General features: G+C 41.2%; 1 protein-coding gene across 2 annotated transcripts; it reads right to left on the bottom strand.

The window, feature by feature from the left end:
* Positions 1-1,800: 1,800 nt before the first annotated feature.
* CYP4V2 (cytochrome P450 family 4 subfamily V member 2) lies at positions 1,801-20,855 on the bottom strand. 2 transcript variants are annotated; one of them, XM_066185867.1, is made up of 11 exons: positions 20,750-20,855; positions 13,461-13,573; positions 12,818-12,903; positions 11,120-11,310; positions 10,678-10,747; positions 9,553-9,679; positions 6,903-7,094; positions 5,030-5,132; positions 4,556-4,690; positions 4,231-4,410; positions 1,801-2,665 (listed from the first exon to the last, which is right to left on the bottom strand). In XM_066185867.1, exons 2-11 carry the CDS (start codon positions 13,488-13,490, stop codon positions 2,490-2,492), a joined length of 1,290 nt encoding a protein of 429 aa, XP_066041964.1. In that variant the 5' UTR covers positions 13,491-13,573; positions 20,750-20,855; the 3' UTR covers positions 1,801-2,489. The 2 variants fall into 2 exon arrangements, with proteins under 2 accessions (XP_066041964.1, XP_066041962.1); XM_066185865.1 differs by lacking the exon at positions 20,750-20,855 and adding an exon at positions 15,805-16,095.
* Between the last annotated feature and the right edge of the window lie 428 nt (positions 20,856-21,283).

Consider the following 21,283-nt stretch of genomic DNA (forward strand, 5'->3'; position numbering starts at 1 on the left):
TTTCCCTCAATATTTATTTCCTTAGTAGCGTCAGATTGCTTCAGAACCAATTTTCACAACAGAAGAGATCACTGCCATTTCAGAAGAGCTCAGAACACAAAGATTATAGGATTACATCAGTGCTCATCTTGGCAAAGACACTTTGTGCATCACTAAACAGGCATTTTTCACATTGGCATCCTCGTGCCAGCATTTGAACCCATGCACTTTTCATAACGAGTTTCTTATTATAGTTTTATCCAGTTTTTGTCTCAATTATTTTCTTGCCCATTTTGGAGAGTATAAGGAAATTATAGGAGATATACACACATTATATGAGAAGAGCATGGTACAAAAGCAAAACACAAGAAAAAACTATTTGTCAGCATAGACAGAAGTCATAAAAATTATCTTATGGGGAAAAAAATTATAATTTGGTCTATCTTACAAACTGTTTCCATGAAACAGATCCCACAGACAAAAAGGAAGTAATATTAGTTTTCATCTGTCTTGAATGTCCTCAACTTAAGCACATAGCTTAAGATATGAGGTACCTCTCCAGGTTTCAACTACCTGCCAAAACTCCTGAGAAAACATATTCTGGATGCTAACTTTATCTACCTTCAAAGCTCACACTGCCAAGTACCCAAAAGCATGAAATAATTCCTTGATTTAGAGATCTCTTTGGAAAACATGTGTCATGTATTATATGCATTAACATATGAAGGTGGTCTCAAAAGTTACCTCATTATAAAAAAGACAATGTTTAGATTCAGCCCTGGAAACTGAAATTCTTGTTATTATACAGCAACAAAACCTTATGTGAAGAAGAAGGCTCAAGGATGTAAGTATTACTATTGTTAAAGGCTTTTTTGTCTTAATGGTAAAATAAAGGTAGTGATTATAGACTATCTGTCAAGATCTGTGATTTCATTTATGTAAACTAATCATTAAACACTTTCTTTTTAGAACATCCTCAGAAAATGGTAAAAACAAGGCTTATCAGAATATAAAGAATTTGGCAGGTTTGAGGAAACCTCTAATTAATTTGAAACAAATATAAATTATTTTGTCCTTATTATGATATTCTGCAAAGTACAGCAGTATCCCAGGTATTAAGTGACTAAGTGTTGTTAAAAGGACACATGGAAACAGACAAGAGAAAAAAATCTCTAAATGTCAACAAAATGAGTAAGAACAGATTACTCCTTTCTTATTTTGTTACACAATAATCATTAGAGTGGACCAGTCCATATTAGTCCATACAGCCCAAGAACCACCTAAAGGCAACAATACACCAAAAGCCCTCACCGCCAAGTGGCAGGAGCCACTGAAGAGTGTGGTTATTGGTGGGCACCCCTCTTTGTACAGTGCCAGGCACTGTGCTGGAGCAACATACACCAGTCAAAAGAAGCCCTAAAGCATAGGGCACAAGTAAAGCCAAACCAACTACAGGACTTCAGCTTGGTTTAGCACCAGGTTTTTCTTCAGAGCTTACAAAAATTGTGGATAATCTGTTCTCCAGCTGTATGGCCAGTAGCAGATTTTGACCCATCCTGAAGGTACAATCAGAAACTTTCACAGGCACTTCAATCCATCACTGTAATTTCCTCTTCAACATCAATTAGCAAAAAACTCTGTACGCTACCTTCAGGGCACTAGAAGGTAAGAGCACACTGGTTCATTGTTTCAGCTTTGACTAGCACAGTAAAATCTAGTTCATTGATCACCCAACAGGAACTGATTCTAAGAAATTATTATTCATCAGCAATGTACCTGCACACAGGCATGCAATTTCAACAGATACAATTTCAGTCCACATTGAGGCATAGTAGAAGTTTATTTTCAAAATTTGCAATAATACATTGGTTCTATCATTATGAAATCCTGTGTGTAATTTGCACACTATCTAGTTCCTGCTATGGTTATACAGATTAATGCTTTTGGCACAGTTTGATAAAAATAATTCAAAGTATTCCCTTCTTACAAACTGGTGTAAATGCTTACCAAGGATGAGTGAAGTTACCAGATTTTTGCTTGGTTTTTACAGAGGCAGTCATCAGCAAAAAAAAAAAAAAAAAAAAAAAAAAGTGCCAAGAAGGATTATCACTTGTATTTTTTAGAACCCAAGAAACCTGAAAACCTTACAAATACTTGAGACTTCCATTTGGTTGGAAAATGCCATGGCATGTAAGCTGATCACTCCATCACAGGCATTGCTGTTGTTATTACCATAGCTGAAGTTTTTGTGGCACTGTGTCAATAGAATAGTTTCATCTGAGCAGATAAGGCACTAAAATTTAAGGTTTAAAGACTTGCATTTCAAAGATTAACATGAAGTTCACAATCACTATAAAAGTAGAGCAACTGGGACTATTACTACATCTTTTTTAATAAAACAGTAACAACTATTTTTAACAAATTGCTGGACTAACATCAAAATATTTTTTAAAATATGTCTCAGCCTAAATAAATTGAAAACTTTTGGAAGTAAACTCTTGAAATTCCTTTCATTCTGATCCAGCATTTGGTCTCCTCTTCAGTTTAATCCAGATGCCTTTATTTGGACGAAGAATCAATTCTCCACACATACCAAGCTCTTCTGGCTTGTGACATGATTCCACCCAGAAGCGTCGCAGAATGAGAGCTAGAAGAGTTTTCTCCTCCATTTGTGCAAAGCGCTGACCTACGAGTTACAGGACAGAGAAAAAAATACATATTGTCAGGTTGCATCAACAGCTGCTGCACTTGTGTGCTCACAGGACTTAAGAACTAGCTTTAGGCCAAAATCAAGTTCATACGGCTACAACTAACACCAGCAATCTTCTCTACATGAAAACTCTGGCTTTCTTGGGATAATCCATAGCATGTTCTCCCTCCCATGGTACATAGAACAAAAACAGCAACACAGCAACAGTCAACCCTTTATACGGAACTACTACAAAACACAGCCTTGTCTTGGATGGACAAGGTGGGGGGAATGGATAGCAGACCAGAGCAGAAGTGCAGCACAGGGACTATGGGGAGAGAAAAATCTCATGGTTCCATAAATGAAGAGAGGGGCAAAGGAGATGCAACTGCAATGGAATAACAGACTGACCTTCCTTCAGTGATCATTAAGCCTCATACATACTGATGATTTGGTAGCACAGAGAGCAAAGTTCAATTTACAATTCAGAGATAGGTGAAGGAGGAAACATGAGAACAGAGAAACATGAGGGAAACCAAACCAAGTGCCACAACCCAGGCAGTTCACAAAAACTAAAAAATGAAGAAGGACACAAAACACAGTGCTGAGAACTTTTTATGTTCTCCCCTCTGTATTATATATACAGAGAGAAGTTTGTACATATGTACACACAATGCACTTCTGCAATGATACTAATGAACCACCTCTCCTTCACATGCTCCTGCTCAGGAACTAGCTAGACATGTTATATTAAATTAGATTTCTCCTTGGAACAAGGAAAGACCTAGTTCACTGCTCTAAGAGAAAAGGGCGCCTATTGCCTACTACCAATGAGACAAATCAAAACAAATCAATCGCAACCCCCAAAAACAGAAACCAAACTAAACTAAACAAAAAAAAAAAAAAAAAAAAAAAATAAAAAAAAGTAATATTTCTCATTACTGTAAATGGCATGACAACTGTTGGATGTTCACCATCTGCACTTAAAATCAGTGCAGGGAACAGTCTTTTCACATGTTCTACAATATAAACAACACTGCCTCTACCTGAAGCACAGATCAAGTGTCTCAGTGGCATCTGAAAGTTCTGGGATGACAGAAAATACCAAACCAACTACAGTGTCAGAAACAGGGAAAGAATACATCAGTTGCAGATTGTATGCTTTGGACATTCAGCTCAAAACCTGAGACAGATGAGGTCTTTCCAGAGCAAAACAGGTGCAGGACATGTGTCTTCTCTCATTCTGTGTTGCTGACACTGAGGGTCAGAAATTTGGAAACAATCATTTCATAACACAGGAGCTCAATAACATGCTGCCAGACAGCACAGCAGTGAGGAAGAAATATCAGCATGATAGACACTGATCCCTAGGAAGAAAGGAAATCCCTCAGAAGAAACAAATGGGGCAGCTCAAATACTAAGCTTGCAGGGCACACAGTGCCCAGAATTCAGAGGTGAAGAGTGAAGAACAACACTATATAAACAGTACTCATTGCTGTCTCAGCTACCACATTCAAAAGCAGAACCATTACATTAGAAGGGCTTCCTCTTCAGATACATACCAATGCAGTTCCTGGGACCAGCTGAGAAGGGCACATAAGCATATGGGTGCCTTCCCTTAGAATTTTCAGGGAAGAATCGCTCAGGCCTGAACTCCTCTGGGTTAGGGAAGACCTCAGGGTCTCTATGCAGGGCATAAGTTACAACAAGTATATTTGCACCTCTTGGTATCTGATATCCCTCTAAAGAGAAGAGAGAAAGGCAGAAGGGTCAAAACAGCAAACAAATGATTTCCTATACACAACAGAACAGTAAAAAATGAAACAATGCTGCCCTTAGCAGAAATGCTAACATAAGGGAAAGTGGCAAACACTGAACACCACTTACTAATACAGCAATCCTCTCTCAAGGTACGGGCAAACATGGGAACTGAAGGGTAGAGGCGAAGAGCTTCTTTCACAACACATTCAAGGTATCGAAGATTTTTCAAATCGTCCGTTGTAACAGAACGTTCAGTATTGTCTGTCCAAAAACAAATAGAGGGATGACCAAGACCCAAACTCCCCATCCTTTGGCTAAAAAAAGTCATCCTGGATCCCCCAAAAATTCTCATCATGCACCAAGACTACATATATGAAGGTGTTACAAATATATTGAACATGCACATCTTGCCTCAAAGACATAAGGTTGGTTGTATGACCCTACAAGACCTTCCTGCACCCACCCCAACCACCTCTAGCTGCTGAAAGCTCCAGAAGGGCCACAAGGCATGCTCTAAAGTCCCCTTCTACTTCTAGGCTTTTAACGCATTTCCACTCATAAATGCGGCAAAACTCCAACGAAGGGGGAATGGAAACTTACCAAACACCTCATCCAATTCCCTGTGAACCTTCTTCTGAACTTCTGGATTTCGTCCAAGCAAGTACAAGACCCAGTTTATGGCAGCTGCTGTTGTATCATGGCCCTACAGGACCAGATTTACAAAGACATTTACTTCAACTCTGTTCCCATGCACCAGTGGGCTTTGTAAATACTTAGGTGTGCAGTTAGTATGAAAAGTGAGACTTATTAGTCCCATGACCACAATAAAAGCAAGAATCAAGAGTGAATAACTGTTTACAACACACTAGCTAACAAGATAAAAGGTAATCCACAACTCTGCTGATGAAAGGGCAAAGTACTGAAATAGCCCAAGCAAAATCTTTCTCTTCTGATTCTCAGGAGCTGTGTGAACTATCAGTATCTACACAATCAGATGTATATTCATCTTTTTGGTTACTGTGCAGTCAGCATCTGATGGGGGGGGGGGGGGGGGGGGGAGGTGGGACAACAGTGACTATCACAGGAGAGATACAATGGACACAACTTGTAACCTTTACCAAACGATCTAAAAATGGTCTAATGAGACACAGTACAGTAGCCATAGGGGGAAATACTTGGTTTTCTATGAGAAGGGACTCAACTAGTAGTTCCCAGCACTGTGGGAAGCAGAGGAAAGGAAAAGAGAGACGAAAAGGTGAACCAATGAAGGGGAAAAAAATTACCATTAAAAAGGGAGGAACAGAAAAGGGAAAAGCTGACCCAAAAAGGATTTTTATACTAAAAAACACACTTGTGGTGAAGTTCAGGATGCTGCTGTAGTACAGAAATGGCAAGATGAGAGCTTCTCTAGGTTACAACAGTATTAATATGATTCTATGAATTAAGCTTTTCCGAGAGAATTCAGGTCCATCTAATGGAAGTGTGTGGAAAACTTGTGAAAATCCTCTTCAGATCCTCACTTAGGGAATCAGACAAGAAGAAGGGACTCAAAGATGATCAGAGGGATGGGACACCTCTCCTATGAAGACTGGCTGAGAGAGTTGGGGTTGTTCAGCCTGGAGAAGGCTCTGGGAAGACCTTATTGTGGCCTTTCATTACTTAGAGAAGACTCATTTAAAAAAAGAGGGAGTGTGACATTTTACCTGAACAGGTACTTATAGGACAAGAGGGAATGATTTTCAACTAAAAGAGAAGAGATTGAGATTAGGTGTTAGGAAGAAATTTTTTACTCAGAGAGTAGTGAGGAACATGTTCCCTAGAGAAGTTTTGAATGTCCTGTCTCTCAAGGTGTCCAGGGCCAGGTGGAATGGGGCCGTGGCAACCTATGATGGCATCCCTGCCCATGGCAGGAGGGTTGTAACTAGACCATCTTTAAGACAATCCTTTCCAACCCAAGCTATTCCATGACAAGTTTCTACAAGAAGATGAAGCACTGATGCACAGTAGACCACAGAACCAGAAGACTCTAGCCAATGTAGCTAGGGAAAAATGTGAGGAGACACAACAAAATGCAAGTCAAAACAGAGAAACTATTTAGAGGTCTCTTCAGTGTTAATGAAGTTTGCAACAAAAGGTAAAAGCCCACGGTCCATGTCAGCCACTAAAGCTTTCATTTCTCACCTGCTTTCATGAGTAGACATAGGCAGGGCCCACCACATATGCATAATCCAAAGTTTTTCCAGGGCATACCAATGCTTCTATCCTACCTACCACTGAAATTTTCTCTTAGGTTTCCAGGGCTTAAATAACATCATGCTAGAAGCAACCTCCTGAACTAAGATGAGAGTCACCACCTGCTAATTCTGACTCTTGAGTTTGGAAGAAAACAAACAAACAAACAAAAACCCAGCAAACAAAACCATCCAAAACAATAACAAAAAAAGAACAATATACCAGTGAGTTCCTCGGTTACCTCAAACATAAAAGTATCCACTTCCTCACGAATGTCCCTATAGCTCAATTTTTTCCCTTCATCATCTGTTGCGTTCAGCAGCATGTCCAGGAATGCTTTTCTCTTTTTGGGACCACTTTCTTCACAGTTGCTATCATTATCATGTTTCTTTTGCGTGGTGCTTTTAAGTTCTTCAGCTTTTTCTGCAATGACCTGAGATTAGAACCATTACATCAGATACGACGAATTCAGCACAAGTCACCGTCTACCTCATACAGTTTTGTCCTAACTTATGAAAACAACAACATCCATCTGTAGCAGTCTACATGAGCTAGTTGGCACAGCATTAGGTCATGAAATTTAACTTACTTTTTGTATTAGTGATGAATAATGACCAGCCTCACTTACTCCAAGCAATAGAATAAACCTTGAACAGCCTTTGTGCAATCAAAAAAATACATAGTCAAACTACATAAACAACTTGGGGGTCATCAAGTAGTCTAAACATACCCAGAATATCTGGAACATGCCAATCATGAATGCCAACAATGGCAACAGCATATCAAAAAAATCACTGCAGTGTGAACATGTTAATCACCAATAAAATCTCCTCTATCCCATCTGAGAACTAAGGAAAGATCTCACTTCCAGCTCCAAAAAACTCAAGAAACTGAAGAGAAGCCAGGGCATCCCAGAACCCTGTGTCAAGGTATGTGCATCACTGAACCTGCTACACTAAAGCTTCCCAAATTCTCTCCAGTATGAGAACAATGGCTGAATTTCCCTTTTTTAGGTCAACGTTCAGACCCAGTAACATATGAATTTCTTACAGTTGCTACTGTTGTTGCAAAGCCAAAACAGAACCTTTCAATAAACTAGCATTGCTCTTAAAAACAACAAAATAATTTAAAAGGGTGTAGAGTATGCAATTCTGTTTGGAGGAATCACTGAATGGAAGAAAAAAATACAGTTCCATACACATTCATTGTTTTCCTCACTGAACATGCATGTGTCACATATTGACCCATCCTTCACCTCAGTGTTTGCTGTCAGCACCTACACCTGGTGCAATTATTATTTACGGTCCTTTTTCATCTTCTAAGATTTGCTTCTTATTCAATGCACCAGCCCAGCATGGGAAGAGCGCAAGTGTTACCTTAGGTACTCTTAAGAGCCTCTTTCATGACTTACTGCTGCAACCCCAAATAAGAGGAAGTATAAAAAAATCTACAGAGTCAGTGTGGCTCATTATATGTAGCCAAAGTTCAAAGATTATTTCCTTTGTCATAGACATTGATACTATGATATTATGGGGAACATGCATAGGCATAGCAGCCTCTCTGGTAACATCCCAATAGTAGATATGGGATGGCAAACTTTGGCAAGAATAACATAGGAATTATTTGGTGAGAGAAAGGGCTTCCACAGTCCAACAAGGTGAGAGAACACTTTATTTTATGCCAAGTGAGTCACGCATGCCAAATGGTTTCTGCATCGAAGTTCCTTACTGCTGATGCAGGGACCTGCATGTGTTTGTGCCTCTCAGCAGTTCTGTTCTGAATAGGGGACAATGAATACAGGCTTCAGTTTCTGAGGGCTGAACCCAGTGGCACTACCATGCAGAGCCCTTTGTTTACTGTTCCAAACTTGGCAGTGAGCTGTTGGAGATGACCCAGATGTGGAGCTTTTGGGGCAGTGTAGGTGCAATCCACGGACGGCAGGGAAAAGGAATTCTGCTGACCTGAGATATTCTAGAATATGTGGTTTTATTGCATGGGTCGTGGGTAAAAAGGGCCTTGCCTTCAGCCACCAGCCTCGGCTGAAGGGAAGTCCCAGAGAGAGCGGGAGAAAGAACAAGGGGGTAAAAGTTAAGAGAGAAAGGAGCATGGGAGCAAGGTGGCAGAGGTCAGAGAGCAGGGGGAAGAGGTAAAAGAGCAAGAGAGCAGGGAGTAGAGAGGAGCCGGGATAAGAGAGCAAGGTCCTCTTTACAATGCATTATATCTCCTTTTGTGATGAATATTCTAATTTACAGTGACCAACCAATACAAGACACAAAATCCAATAGAATCTACATATAGCCTATAAGAACTACTACATTGCCATACTATGTTATATTTTAAACTCTAAAAACTACTCTTTAGACTTTTCTGTTTTGCTACATTGACCTTTGGTTTCCTAGCCAGCAGAAAGGTATCATTCCATCAAAAGGGATTCTTCTTCAGCTGGCTAGGCTACTGTTTTCACGTTATGTAGTAACTAAGACTCAGTATCCTACAACTCAAAGTAAGCTTCCATTTCTATTTCGATTATAGGTTTCATATTTTCAGAATCTTTTGCTAAACAATCATATTTATAAGGTTTCCCTGATTCATCTTCCCCAACAGGGCAGAACAAGAGTTCAATGAATTTCTGTTGTTTGTTTCAGTTGTCAAGGACCTGCAAGTTCTGGCACTCCCTTGGAGTGGTCTACTTCCTCATCTAAAATCAACAAAGATCCTGAAAGGGAAGTCAGCTCCTGTTTTCTTTTCAGGGCATTCCTCAACATCCCAACAGAGCGACAGCATATCAAGGAGGCTGAACCTCATCCCCATTTCGAAGATCTGAGTGCAAAACTTTGAACCAACAATGAAAATTATCATTATAAATAATATATTTTTAAAAGACTCTATACTGTATCTGTAAAATTGTGAAGGATGTTGAGGCTCCTCTTGTGCTCTCTTCCTTGTTTGAACAATATATACAAAAAGTCAGGCCAAAGCCAAGGGCTCAACTGTCGCCGTTGGATTAGATCACTCATCCTAGGGACAAAACAATTATACAATGTAACATTACTTGACAAAACCACCAAATTATAGCACATTTCAAGAACAACATAAAAAAAAACACTTCTATATACCCTAACGAAGTAGAACTTTACGTATTGTGTAGGTTTAAACCCATTACTTGAAAGGAAGACCATTCAAATTTGTGTCTTGATTTTACACCATCTCAAAATTTCTGTTACTTATCCCACCATCACCATGTTTTGTATCTTTAAGTATTGGTCTCTGAGAGGGACATCATATTCTTCTTTAGTTGGAATCCTCTTGAAACAGTCCTGTTAAGTCTTCCAGTCACACCCCACTTCAGCAAAGCATTGACAGTGTTGTAAAGATTACTCATGACAGGCTCCCAAAATACCTGCCCCAAGAACTCAAACGGTTTCTGAAAGCATTGCATTTCTTTGAATGTTCAGATACCAGACTGCAGGTAAAAGTACTTAAAAATGCATTTAAAATGAACAATGTGAGACTTCAAGCATGCTCAAACAGAACTGGAGTACATTTGGAAGGGGTGATTGTCATTGCTATTCAGCTCCTGCACATGCTTCAGCTGCAGAGGAGCAATGATTACCAACTTCAAGGACACTTGTGGTACAATTTGAAAAAGGCCAAGGAACTGATGGTAATCAAACCCTTCAGATCTACCCGTTTTTGTTTCATACCTGTCTCAACAAGCTCCATCAAAAGCTAGGAGTGAGATCATAGGATCACAGATTCATTTAGGTTGGAAAAGACCTTTTAGACCATTGAGTCCAACTGCTAACCGAGTGTTAACCCAGCCCATTGCCACACCATGACCCTAAGCGCCATAGGAACATGTCTTTCAAACGCCTCCAGGGTATTCAGTGATTCAGGGTTAGTCTGTTCCAATGCTTTACATCCCTCCCTCTCTGACTCCCTGGCCTTCCTTCCTGACACCAGCACCATTAATTCCACCTCAACTACATAAGTAACTAAGGAAAATGTCCATTTACCTGTAAATAGCAGAAACATAGTCAGAATCCTTATTCTTCTGGGCACCCACATTCCTGCCCATTGCTGTTTCTAAGAGGAAAATATCAACATTTCACAAGTGCAAAGTGAAATGCAGTGTACACAGTAAGTTACTACTGCTCCCAGCTTCTGACTGTCATCACACCATCCCTTCAATAAGTGAATACACATATCCCTTTGCAGGGAATCCTGCTCCTCAAGACAACCTCACTTCAGACTGCTACCTCTGTCCTGCCAGTCCCACAAACTCAGCTGCTCAGAAGCACAGACTAGACCCTGGGAAAAAACTTGGGAAGGACGGAAATGTATTTAGAAAATATGCAGGGACATTCCTCTTCAATCATCTTACACAAATTGGCACACCTAAACTCATGATCTTCTGCATCATTCACAGTTCTACCACAATAACTGAACAGGACTTACCACAAATGATATCAAGGGCACACAAAGTGATGTCCATAAAGACATCAAATGGCTCCTTGTCAACATGTTTCTCAAGTTTCTTGACCAAAATATTTCCTTGTTCATTCATGACCTCTAGAAAGTCATTCAAGATTGCAAAGTGGAACGTGGGAGTTATCATCTTCCTCCGCGACCGCCACTTGTCTCCAGTACTGTAAAATTAATAGGAAGAAGGAAGGCTAAAAAGCGCATAGTCAAAAATAATATCCTCGCCATTACGTAAGTACATGGTAAATACTGCAGCCTGGAAGAGGTGGACACACTGTAGATGTTTCTTCAAGCTGTTCATAGCACTCCACAGAAGGAGAAAATGGAAATATTTCTTGCTCCAGGTCTCTTGGAAGCAGAAGCCGCCATTTCTCCAGCTGATCTCAACAAACAGAAATGCCAAAAAGTCTCCAGACAATACATCCTTGTTAGTCAGTGCACAGGTTAAGAGGGACCAGCAGAAGCCAGCCAGAGGCCAAACCAGCCATTCAGCATCAAAGCCTAAACCCAACCCAGCATCTCTCTGAATCAGTAGTTGTCCTTGCCTTCATCCATTGACCATGAAATGAGACCTCCAGAGAACTAGCACCTAGGGACATTATGAGAATGACTGCCTCAAGGCCTGGCTACAATCTACTTCCTTAGAGACAGGTAATCACTTCCCACATGCAAATGACAAGCATGGAGACTCAGTGAGTGTCACCAGCTTTCTGGGGGTCCTTGTTCACTTCTTCCAAATCACACGCCCCACAAGCACACAGCTGGCACTTCCGCTTACAGGGTAAAACTATCACACCACTGCCCCTGTTAACTTGCTATTGGGGCAGTCCACAGACCAGCATATCTGCTTGCTGCCTGCCACTGCTGCCCCTAATCAGCAGAAACGGAAACATTCTCCTCCTCTACATTTTCACAAGCACAAGTAAGTTAAAATATCTCTGTACGTTTCTGGAACACAAAACAACCAGTAAGGAAGAACAGTGAGGATACACCATGCCTGATGCCCATGGACCTCACCTCGTCATTGCTACTGATTACTCACTGCCTTCCTAAAGGCCATGAACAAAACTCAAGATAAAATGCATGCCTCATCCTCTCACATGAATTTGCACTTCCCACACCATGGGAGCACAGCTGGCTTTTACAATTCCATGGTCCCATCATAAAGCATGAGGAGTCCACCTCTGAGGGCTCCAAACAAGCAACAAACCATTTACACAGGAACCTTGACCTTTTTTCAAAAACTCAGAAGAGGCTCAAAGATACCAAAGCCACTCTATACTTACCTTGCTCTCACTCTTGAATATCTGCATCATCCAGACCAATCCTTCCTTTGCCCTGACCTGAATGGAGGATACCAAACCCTTGTACCACTACTCCTCCCTCTCTCCACTCCTGAATTGTGCTCCTACTCAGGCTCACTTCTCTTGATCCTCTACTTTATGAATGAAATGAAGGAAAGCATGCAGATACTCTCCAATCCTACCCCAAAGCATGACCAACCTCAGGCCTATCCTACTGATCTGCAGTATGACCAGCTGAGGTAAGCAATGCACACAATCTTTGTTAAGAAATACACACAGCATTCCTGCCACCAAGACCTCTTCTTATCATATACCCCGCAAATTTCAAAAAGACAGCAGTGCACTTGCATTTCACTATACATTATACCTTGTCAGAAGTCCAGTGCCCAGCCATGGATGCAGGAATTTATACAGGTATGATTTTTCTATATGTTTTGAACTATTCAGAATAACCTGTCAGAAAAATGAACGGAGAGGAAAAAATACTATATGTCAGATGGAGATAGATTTCTTCACTGTTTTTTCAATAAACACTCCAACAGAGAAAGTTCAAGGACAATTACTGTTGGACGGAAAACTAATGACTACATTTTATGGCATCAAAACAGACCCACCAAGTCTTAAGGCAGAAGTTTGTCAAAGAGACACAAGCATTGCAACCTGAATTTTATAATGTTCTATCCTTATTTCAATAGCCCCATCTTCCCTGCTATCTGCTTGTTTGTTCTGATCTTGGGACCAGAAGCTTTCACACATGTGAAAACAAAGCTAAAGGAGACCTTTGGTGCTTCCATTTGCTGATCACCTTCACTATTTCCCCCAGTCCCAGCTGACTAGGCCTTTTTATATTCCTTTGCTTTACGCCTCTGTTTAGCAATAAATCAGAGGACCATCCCAAAACAAATCAGTCCAAGTCCTTTTTAACAAAAATTTCATTGAGAAAATAGACACTAACAGGTTGTACACTGCTCTGCATGACAGTAGAATGGACAGGAGACCAGCACACTCACCTCCACACTGTCAGGGTGATACAAAACCATGACAGGCACCGGTCCTATCCAAAGTTTGAACAGTGGCCAACTTCTGAATTCTTCAACATAAAACTGTAGCTGTTTAAAAAAATCTGGAATAGGAAATTAGAGTAGAGCTTCAACAAGGGGGATTTACAAAATAAGCAAGGCTTCTGTAATGAACACTTTTGGACCACATGCCCTGCAATTTTGATTTTGTTTTAGATTAAACCTGTTGCTGTGACTAAGCAGCAAATTTTGCACATGTGGTTTTTTGCAATTCAGGTATCCTAATCTCTTTGGGTAAAGACTCAGCATCATTTATGCCACAGATCAACCTCAGGGATACCACTGCTGTCCAGATGCCAGTTGGACTCACACCAGTGAGCTCAGTCACTCAGAAAATTCTCCTCCCACATTATTGTGCAATTATCCAGTCCATATCTTGTCAATTCAGCTATAAAGAAAGCATGGGAGATAGTTGAATCTGTTTGCATGGGAAGAAGAGTAGATGCTATTTGGTTTGACTCAAAAAGATCTTTGATACTATCTCATCACGGAGGACAGTCAGGTTCATTCAGTAGTATTAGAGGCAGGGACCAGAATGTTCAAGGATTAAACACTTATTTGCCCTTTCAGAAACAAGTTTAAACAACGAATGACACCTTTACAAGCCTCTGCAGAGTTGACAATTCAAAGGTCCCCATATCAAAGAGAAAAAAAAAAAAGGAAAAAGAAAAAATAGTTTCTTAATAGATGCTCAAATACAGTTTTCCCTAGTCTTAGAAAAAGTTCTAATGACACATCATCTAACACGATTCAGAGGGTTGGATTATTATGATATTTTTAAAATATTTTTCCTAATATTGCCATGATTAAAATAACACATTTTCCAGCAATTGTCTAGTAATACCAATAAAAAAATCCCCATCATATGAAAAGTTATATTCCTTTCTGCTATAGAACTTTACCCCTTTTAAAAGTTTCTTTGGTCATATTTTTAATGAAAAAGATTATAAACCACAAACTTCACCCATTTTTACATAAATAAACAAAAACAAGGATGGTTGACCATGGGAGCTATGTGATTCCTGCTCACAAATGAGATTAGGGCCTACACAGAACACCAGAGTTCACATCAAATTGCTCTGGAGATAGAAGTAATGTTCTAGTTTGGTTTGATTTAAGAAGATTTTTTTTAAAAAAGAAAAAAAAAAAAAATTATCACTTAGTCCAGCTCATGTAAACATCCTATAATCCTCCTACCGCTCCCCCAAAGTCAGCTGTGGAAATCTGTCTGCCTTCACATTCACCACAGATCCCTCATATTTGTACTTAGATATGAGACTGGATCCAGAGGAAAGATATGATGACAGTGGGCCTTGTGAACAGAGGGACTGTGTCTCAGCATGGGTCAGCACTGGGCAATTTGTGTTCCAATGCTGCACTCACACTTGACTTCACCATGCTCCCACGACCCATTAGCCTCTCTTCAGGCAGCATACACAGCATCACAGCCAGCAACACATGTGCACAGGTCAGAACTGGCATACACAGGCATCACCAACACACACAAGAGTGTGGGCCACTGGCAGCAGACTCAGCAATGCCTTCATAACACAAACTCCTTAAGAAATATGTTCCTGTTAAAAAATCAATACCAAATGGAAAGGGAACACCTAGCACATTAGTGCTCTCTCATGCACCTGCCAAAAAGAAGGTCCCATTAATCAGTACAAGAACAAAAAGATTTGCTTTTGAGGGATGTACTATAAATGCTCAACAAGTTCTTTTGCATCTACCACATAAATCTAAGTCACAGATGATTCTGGAAGTGAGCCCGGGTAAAAGCAACTTGGCATGCTAAAGTCCCTTGCACATCCTCGCTTGGGGGAAAGTAATTGTTTAAAGTTTTGTTTGAATCACAGCAAAAAGTCATGACAACATAGCGTTCAACTTTGTGTAACAGCACTTCCCGCAAATGTCTCGATCTCACTAAAACACATTCCACAGCATTCATGCTCCACCCTACCAAGAACTTAACGGTCTGAGCCTAGCAGCAGCTGCTGTCAGATTTAACCTCTAGTTACTCTTTGAGACCAATAATTATGCCACATTAATGCAGTTCCTCTCACTTCCTCTTCACTGCCCACTCCTCACACTGTTCCCCTCTGCAGATTGCCCAGACCTAAAGGCAGCAGCACATCCTCTGATATCCCACTCCCCTTCCCCAGTCGGCTACAACTCAGCAACACAAGCACCTCACCACCACTGGCTCCTCCAGCAAACCCCAGGCAGTGCAGGGAGCTCACTGCAACTAGGCTACAGTGAGAGCCGGCATTACCTTCTCCTTTCCGCTCTAAGAGCAGGGCATTTCCCAGCACAGGATAGCAGGGGCTGATGCCCGGAACTGTGTTCAACATCCGCCATCGCCTCCAGTATTCCATCAGGGAGGGCAGGGAGCACACAGTCACAATTGTCAAAAGCAGAGCAATGACCCCAGTTCCCCAGGGTAGCAGCTGGAGTTTCCCTGAGAATTCTTCCACAACCTCCATGATCACCTCTCAGCCTCCTGCTCTGAGCCTTGATCCCTGCTGCAAAACTGGCACTGCCCGTACCGGGCACTGCAGTTGCAGTGAGCCAAATGCGAGGAAAAGCTGGCCAGAAGAGCAGGAGGCGGAGCCACAACACAAGCCAAGGGCGTAGCTTCTTGCCAGGAAAATAAACAAAGTTAAAAACACTCATATGGAGAGGCTGCTAGCTGAATGCCTGCTAGCATTTCCTGGTGGCAGGCAACCCAGAGGGAACAATTCCTTGCCCTCACTTGGCTCAAGACAAGCGAGGAGTGAGAACTTTCTTTGCAGGCTCATGCAATACCTCAAAAGGAAAAAACAAACCATCACCAAGAGAAAAAAAAAAACCTTTTTGCCGATTTGGGATAGATGAGTTCTCTCAGTATCATCTTTCTTAATCTGTTCTCAGGTGCTCAACATCATTTTGCCAGAGAGAACTGCTCCAGTGCAGTCCAACACTAAAGGGCCAGATGGAGAATACCTTGTTTCAGCTGGATTGATGGCTTCAAGGGGTTACAAAAACCAAAGCCCATAAAGACCCCTGAGAAACAGCAACACTGCAAAGCACACTGATGCTCGTCAGCGCAAAATGGCCTTTACTGATCTCACTATTGAATGCTCAGGCACAGGCCAAAGGGTGCCAGTGAAACAACTGGCAGCACCAGAACCTGTGCCCCAACTTGCAAAGTGCCTGGGTAGACAGTACCAAACCCACCGTATACACTGTTGCCCCTCCTGCCTCAGCAGGATCCAGGGTATCTTCTCACTGCTGCAGGGCTACTGAGCATCTGTTTCTAAAAGCAGGTGCCCAGAAACCTTTTGGTCAAGCAGAATTTTGGTAGAGGCAGCATGGTTCACAGCCAATTCACAAAACTTTGCCCCACCGAAAAACCACAAATGGTATTTATGGCCATAGTCACATTTATCCTCTCTGCTTTGTACCAAAAATGACTGCAGTGACTGCACAAGCATTTTTAGCAAATCAACAATCAGCATAAACAAAACAACTAAGATAAAAAAAACAAACAGAAAGCTCAGAACATCAGAAGTAAGGTTTCTGTGACCCTTGGCATCAGAGGGTAATAAATTTTGGCACTTTGTTCTTGCAATCTCCTAGTAGAGACTTTATCATAAATGCTGACTGTTGTATCTTTCTGCACAGTAAACAGCTGGAAATGAACTTTGCCACTCTTGCTGTTGTTTGTAATGGTTTGTAATGGTGACAGAAAGCAGCAGATATATACCCGTCCTGACAGGTATATATATACAACACAGGCAAGTTACACAATCATCAGTCCCCTCTTGTTCAGGTGACAGCCTAGAAGGTAAGTTACACAATCATCAGTCCCCTCTTTTGTTCAGGTGACAGTCTAGAAAGGAAGCAAGCACACAGGATGAAGAGACTCACATTTTGTCTTTTTAACATGGTGATCAGCTGAATAATTATACTCTTATATTTACAAAAAGTTTTGCAGTTTGTTGCCTTTGTTCGACCAGTAATTAGATGAAGTGAGTAATTATATGAAGTGATTCTGAGTCAAAAATCTGTACTTCTAACTGCTGATTACTCCTTCTACAGGGAAAAAAAAACGCACCCAAAACTGTGAAACAGCAAGGAGAAGGTAGAAAGGCATGGGGAAAGCAGTAGAGAACACTGCAAAACAAACATTGCAACATCCTGCCAGCAGCTAGCAATGATGTTAATGGTGATGATGTTAATAAAAGACAGAAACACTGGGATGAGACATAAAATATATATACCCAAGAAACAAGAAATGAGAGGTCTAGCATCTTTGAGGCCTAATTAAATCACCAAGACTTGGAATCCTAACAAAACTTGGAGGGTGTTATGTAGGAAATTAGTTTTCTACCAGATTGTGATTAGCATTTCCTTTTTAGAGACAGATCTTTTTGTTCAGTATTGGATTTCTGTGAGCACACCACTGGTTAGTGAATCTTTGCTTTTATAAATGCTTGTAACAGTGCAAACCTGCTCTTATTCAGTCTCTTGCCTAAGTGGAAGCCTGTCTACCTGTGCTGACAGAAGACAAGCAACCTGGTAGGCAGCCACGTCAGCCAAGAGACACAATGAGAGCACAGGCATCTGCTGTTCCCTAGAATGCAGCCTGGATTCTTCAATAACTTAAAAAAATAAAATCATCATTAACAGCAAGAAAACAAAACAAAAATAGAGCAAAGCAAGTCTAAAGAGGATCTGATACATCAGAGGGACAATAGAGAAGTACACAACTCATTCTGAAAAACTGGTTTTTCTCTTAAGAAGGGTTTTCTTAGCAAGAGCTTGTCTCTTTCTGAACACACACCATTGCAACATGATTAACCTCTATGCAGAATGCTACTCTGAAATAAACAGGCTATTTGTAGTCCACAACAGCCAACACCCAGACAAAGAAAATATAACACAGTATGTCTCCATTTCCAAATGTCAACAGCTGGACAGCTAGAGAGCTCAGAGATATCCCCAGTCCTCTGTCCTGGGTTGTAGTACAAGATGCGCACAAAGTACTCTATCACCATCTTCATGAACTGTTGAATCCAACTGTTGGAGCAGTGTTTTCCCAGACCCCCTCCCTCTGGGCTATCTTCTGTTAATGGCCCATCAAATGCCTTGCTGCATGACTCATAAATAACTCCCTCCGGGAGTTATCTCTGTTTAATTGGCAATCAAGGACCCCCTGCATGACTCATCATCCCATTGTGAGATGCTCCACCCAGGGGGAGGAACCAAACATTCCCACCTAGATATAACCTGGGATTTGGGAAAGTACAAGCAGTCCTTACTCACTAGATTCCCAGAGGACCAGAGCTATCAGACCTTTTTATGGGATCACTGCTTCAGGAAGACCACCTCATCTGGACTGCTTCCATCACCCTGCTTAGGTTATATTCTGACTCTGTCAGTGGTTTTTGTATTATTGCTTTTATTTTATTGTACTTTTTTTTTCTTTCTTCTTATTAAATTGTATTTCTGACTTGGAGCCTCTCACTTGTTTTGCTTTCAAACCACTACATCCTCAGAGAGGAATTTTAGGGCCTGATTCTAAATTTCATACACACACTAGGCTACTACAGCTTCATACCCAAAATCCAGGCTTCCAAGAACAAATCCTGAGGAAGACTCCAGCTTCAAATCCTTCTGTGGACCCTCTCTCACACAGGCAAAGGAGATTAACAGCATTTGTGAGACAGAGACCATAGCTGTTTTTCAGAGACAGACCAATTGCTTTGATGCCACCTCCATCAAGCATACCTTGCTTGGTTTCTGCAGCGTAGTGTTCACTGTACAGCAGCAACCACTTTGTTCCATAGCCATCACTTGAGATGCTTCACTACAAGACATTTTGCATGAATTAATTATCCCCAACAGAATACAAAAGCCTGCCTCCTAAGATACTATAATCTTCCCTACCAGGATAACAACATGATTTACAATAATGGAGACCACCACTCACACCCCAGAACACATACTACTGTTGCAGAGCAGTTCTGATAAGGTGTCAGTGATGTTGGCATAAGTAACAATTAATACAAAGTAGCTACCAAAGCACCACACCTATATTTATTCATCAATGTGTCAAAGAAAGCGCACACTCCCAAGCCAGATGATCACAACTCATCCAAGGTCACAAGTGAAGATTCCGCCCACTTCTCTGTGATTTGGCTTGATTGTACAGAGCCTCCTCCTTGCTAAACTCCAGTAAGTTTAAAGAAAGCATTCAGCAGCATGCAACACACTACATGAAGTGTGCCAGAGGTCATGAAGGATGAATAAACAGGGAAGTTTAAGACCAGGACAAACTTGTGGGTCACAAAAGCACAGCACTGCAAATCTGCTACCTGCATTCTTGCAGCATGGAAGATTTGGTATCGGTAGTTTTTTATAAGATTTGCTCTAGGAAGTTCTTTGTCCACATTTGATGTGCCTGCACGTAACACAGTCACAGCTGTACAACCTCTTAGAAGTTGTGGTGGGTTAGCCTTGGCCAGCAGTCAGACACCCACCCATACACTCCCCTCCCTCAACAGGATGCAAAAGCTTATGGGCCAAAATAGACTAGAACATTGCTTATTGGTTACCATCATGGGCAAAACAGACCCAACTCTGGAAATTGTATTTAATTTATAGACAATTAAAAAGAGATAACAAAGAAGTTAGAAACAAAGACAAAACTTCCTCTCTGCTGCTCCCTCCTTACTCTTTTCTCCTGCTGCAGCATGGTTTCTCCACATGCTGCTGAGGAATTTCTGCTCTGGAGCCTGGAGCACTGCCTCCTTCTTCAATGACCTTGGTGTTTGCACTGCTGTTTCCCCCCTCTCTTTTCCCTCCCCACACTCCTCTGTTTAGCATTTTTTTGGACACTTGTAAATACTTTTTTAGAGGTGCCACTGGCTTGGCTGCTGAGCTCAGCTATGTCATGCAGTGGCTCCAGAGTGGAGCCAGAAGGAATTTTGTTCTCCTCTCTAGCCTTTTTTCAGAGAGGCCACCCCAGTAGCAGCCCTGCTACTGACACCCTGACACCTACACTCAGGTGAAAAGCCTACCAAGAAACCACAAGACTGAAAGGGAAAAGAAGGGTGAAATGTCCTTCATATCACCCCTTAGTGAGACCAGAAATGTCCTTTACAAAGTGATGGATACATACAAACTATCAACAACATTAAATATTTAGAAACCATACAGGTGCTTTTCCTTACAATGTTCAGGGAAGAATCACTCAGGACTAAACTCTTCCAGGTCAGGGAAAATCTCGGTAGGGCACAAATTGTAACAAGAGTATTTGTGCCAATCAATACTTGACATCTTCCTAAGGAGAAAAAGGAAAGAAGGATCAAAACAACAGCAAACAGGAAGGTTTCTATAACTGCTTTACCATTGCTTTACCATTAAAAAAAAAAAAAAAAAAAAAAAAAAAAAAAAAAAAAAACCACCACCCTACCCTTTACTTGGGAAACCTCAGCAATCTCCCTTGCAAATATTCCAGCACCCATCCCAGCCACCTATAGCTACTTAAAATCCTAGAATGGCCACATGGTGCATTCCTATCTCAGTTTCTTCAATCTTGATAAAGGAGGAATGGAAAACATACCAAACACCTTGTCCAGTTCTCTGTGAACCTTCTTCAGGGCTTCAGGATTATGTCCAAGTAAGCACAAGGGCATTGCGAGGGTGTGCAGAGATGCAGTTAGAAAAGCAAAACGTCAGCTCAAAAGGAAATTTGTCAGAGATGT

The sequence above is a fragment of the Chamaea fasciata genome, unplaced genomic scaffold (genome assembly GCF_029207755.1).
Source record: "Chamaea fasciata isolate MVZ Bird 193981 ecotype frontalis unplaced genomic scaffold, bChaFas1.0.hap1 SCAF_6, whole genome shotgun sequence".
NCBI lineage: Eukaryota > Metazoa > Chordata > Aves > Passeriformes > Sylviidae > Chamaea > Chamaea fasciata.

Coding starts and splice junctions, on each gene's coding strand:
- CYP4V2 (XM_066185865.1), bottom strand. CDS start 16,015: ATGGAGGTTGTGGAAGAATTCTCAGGGAAACTCCAGCTGCTACCCTGG. Junction 11,311..12,817: donor GGCACTGGACTTCTGACAAG/GTATAATGTATA, acceptor TTAATTTTACAG/TACTGGAGACAAGTGGCGGT. Junction 4,411..4,555: donor GAGAGAGGATTGCTGTATTA/GTAAGTGGTGTT, acceptor TCTTCTCTTTAG/AGGGATATCAGATACCAAGA.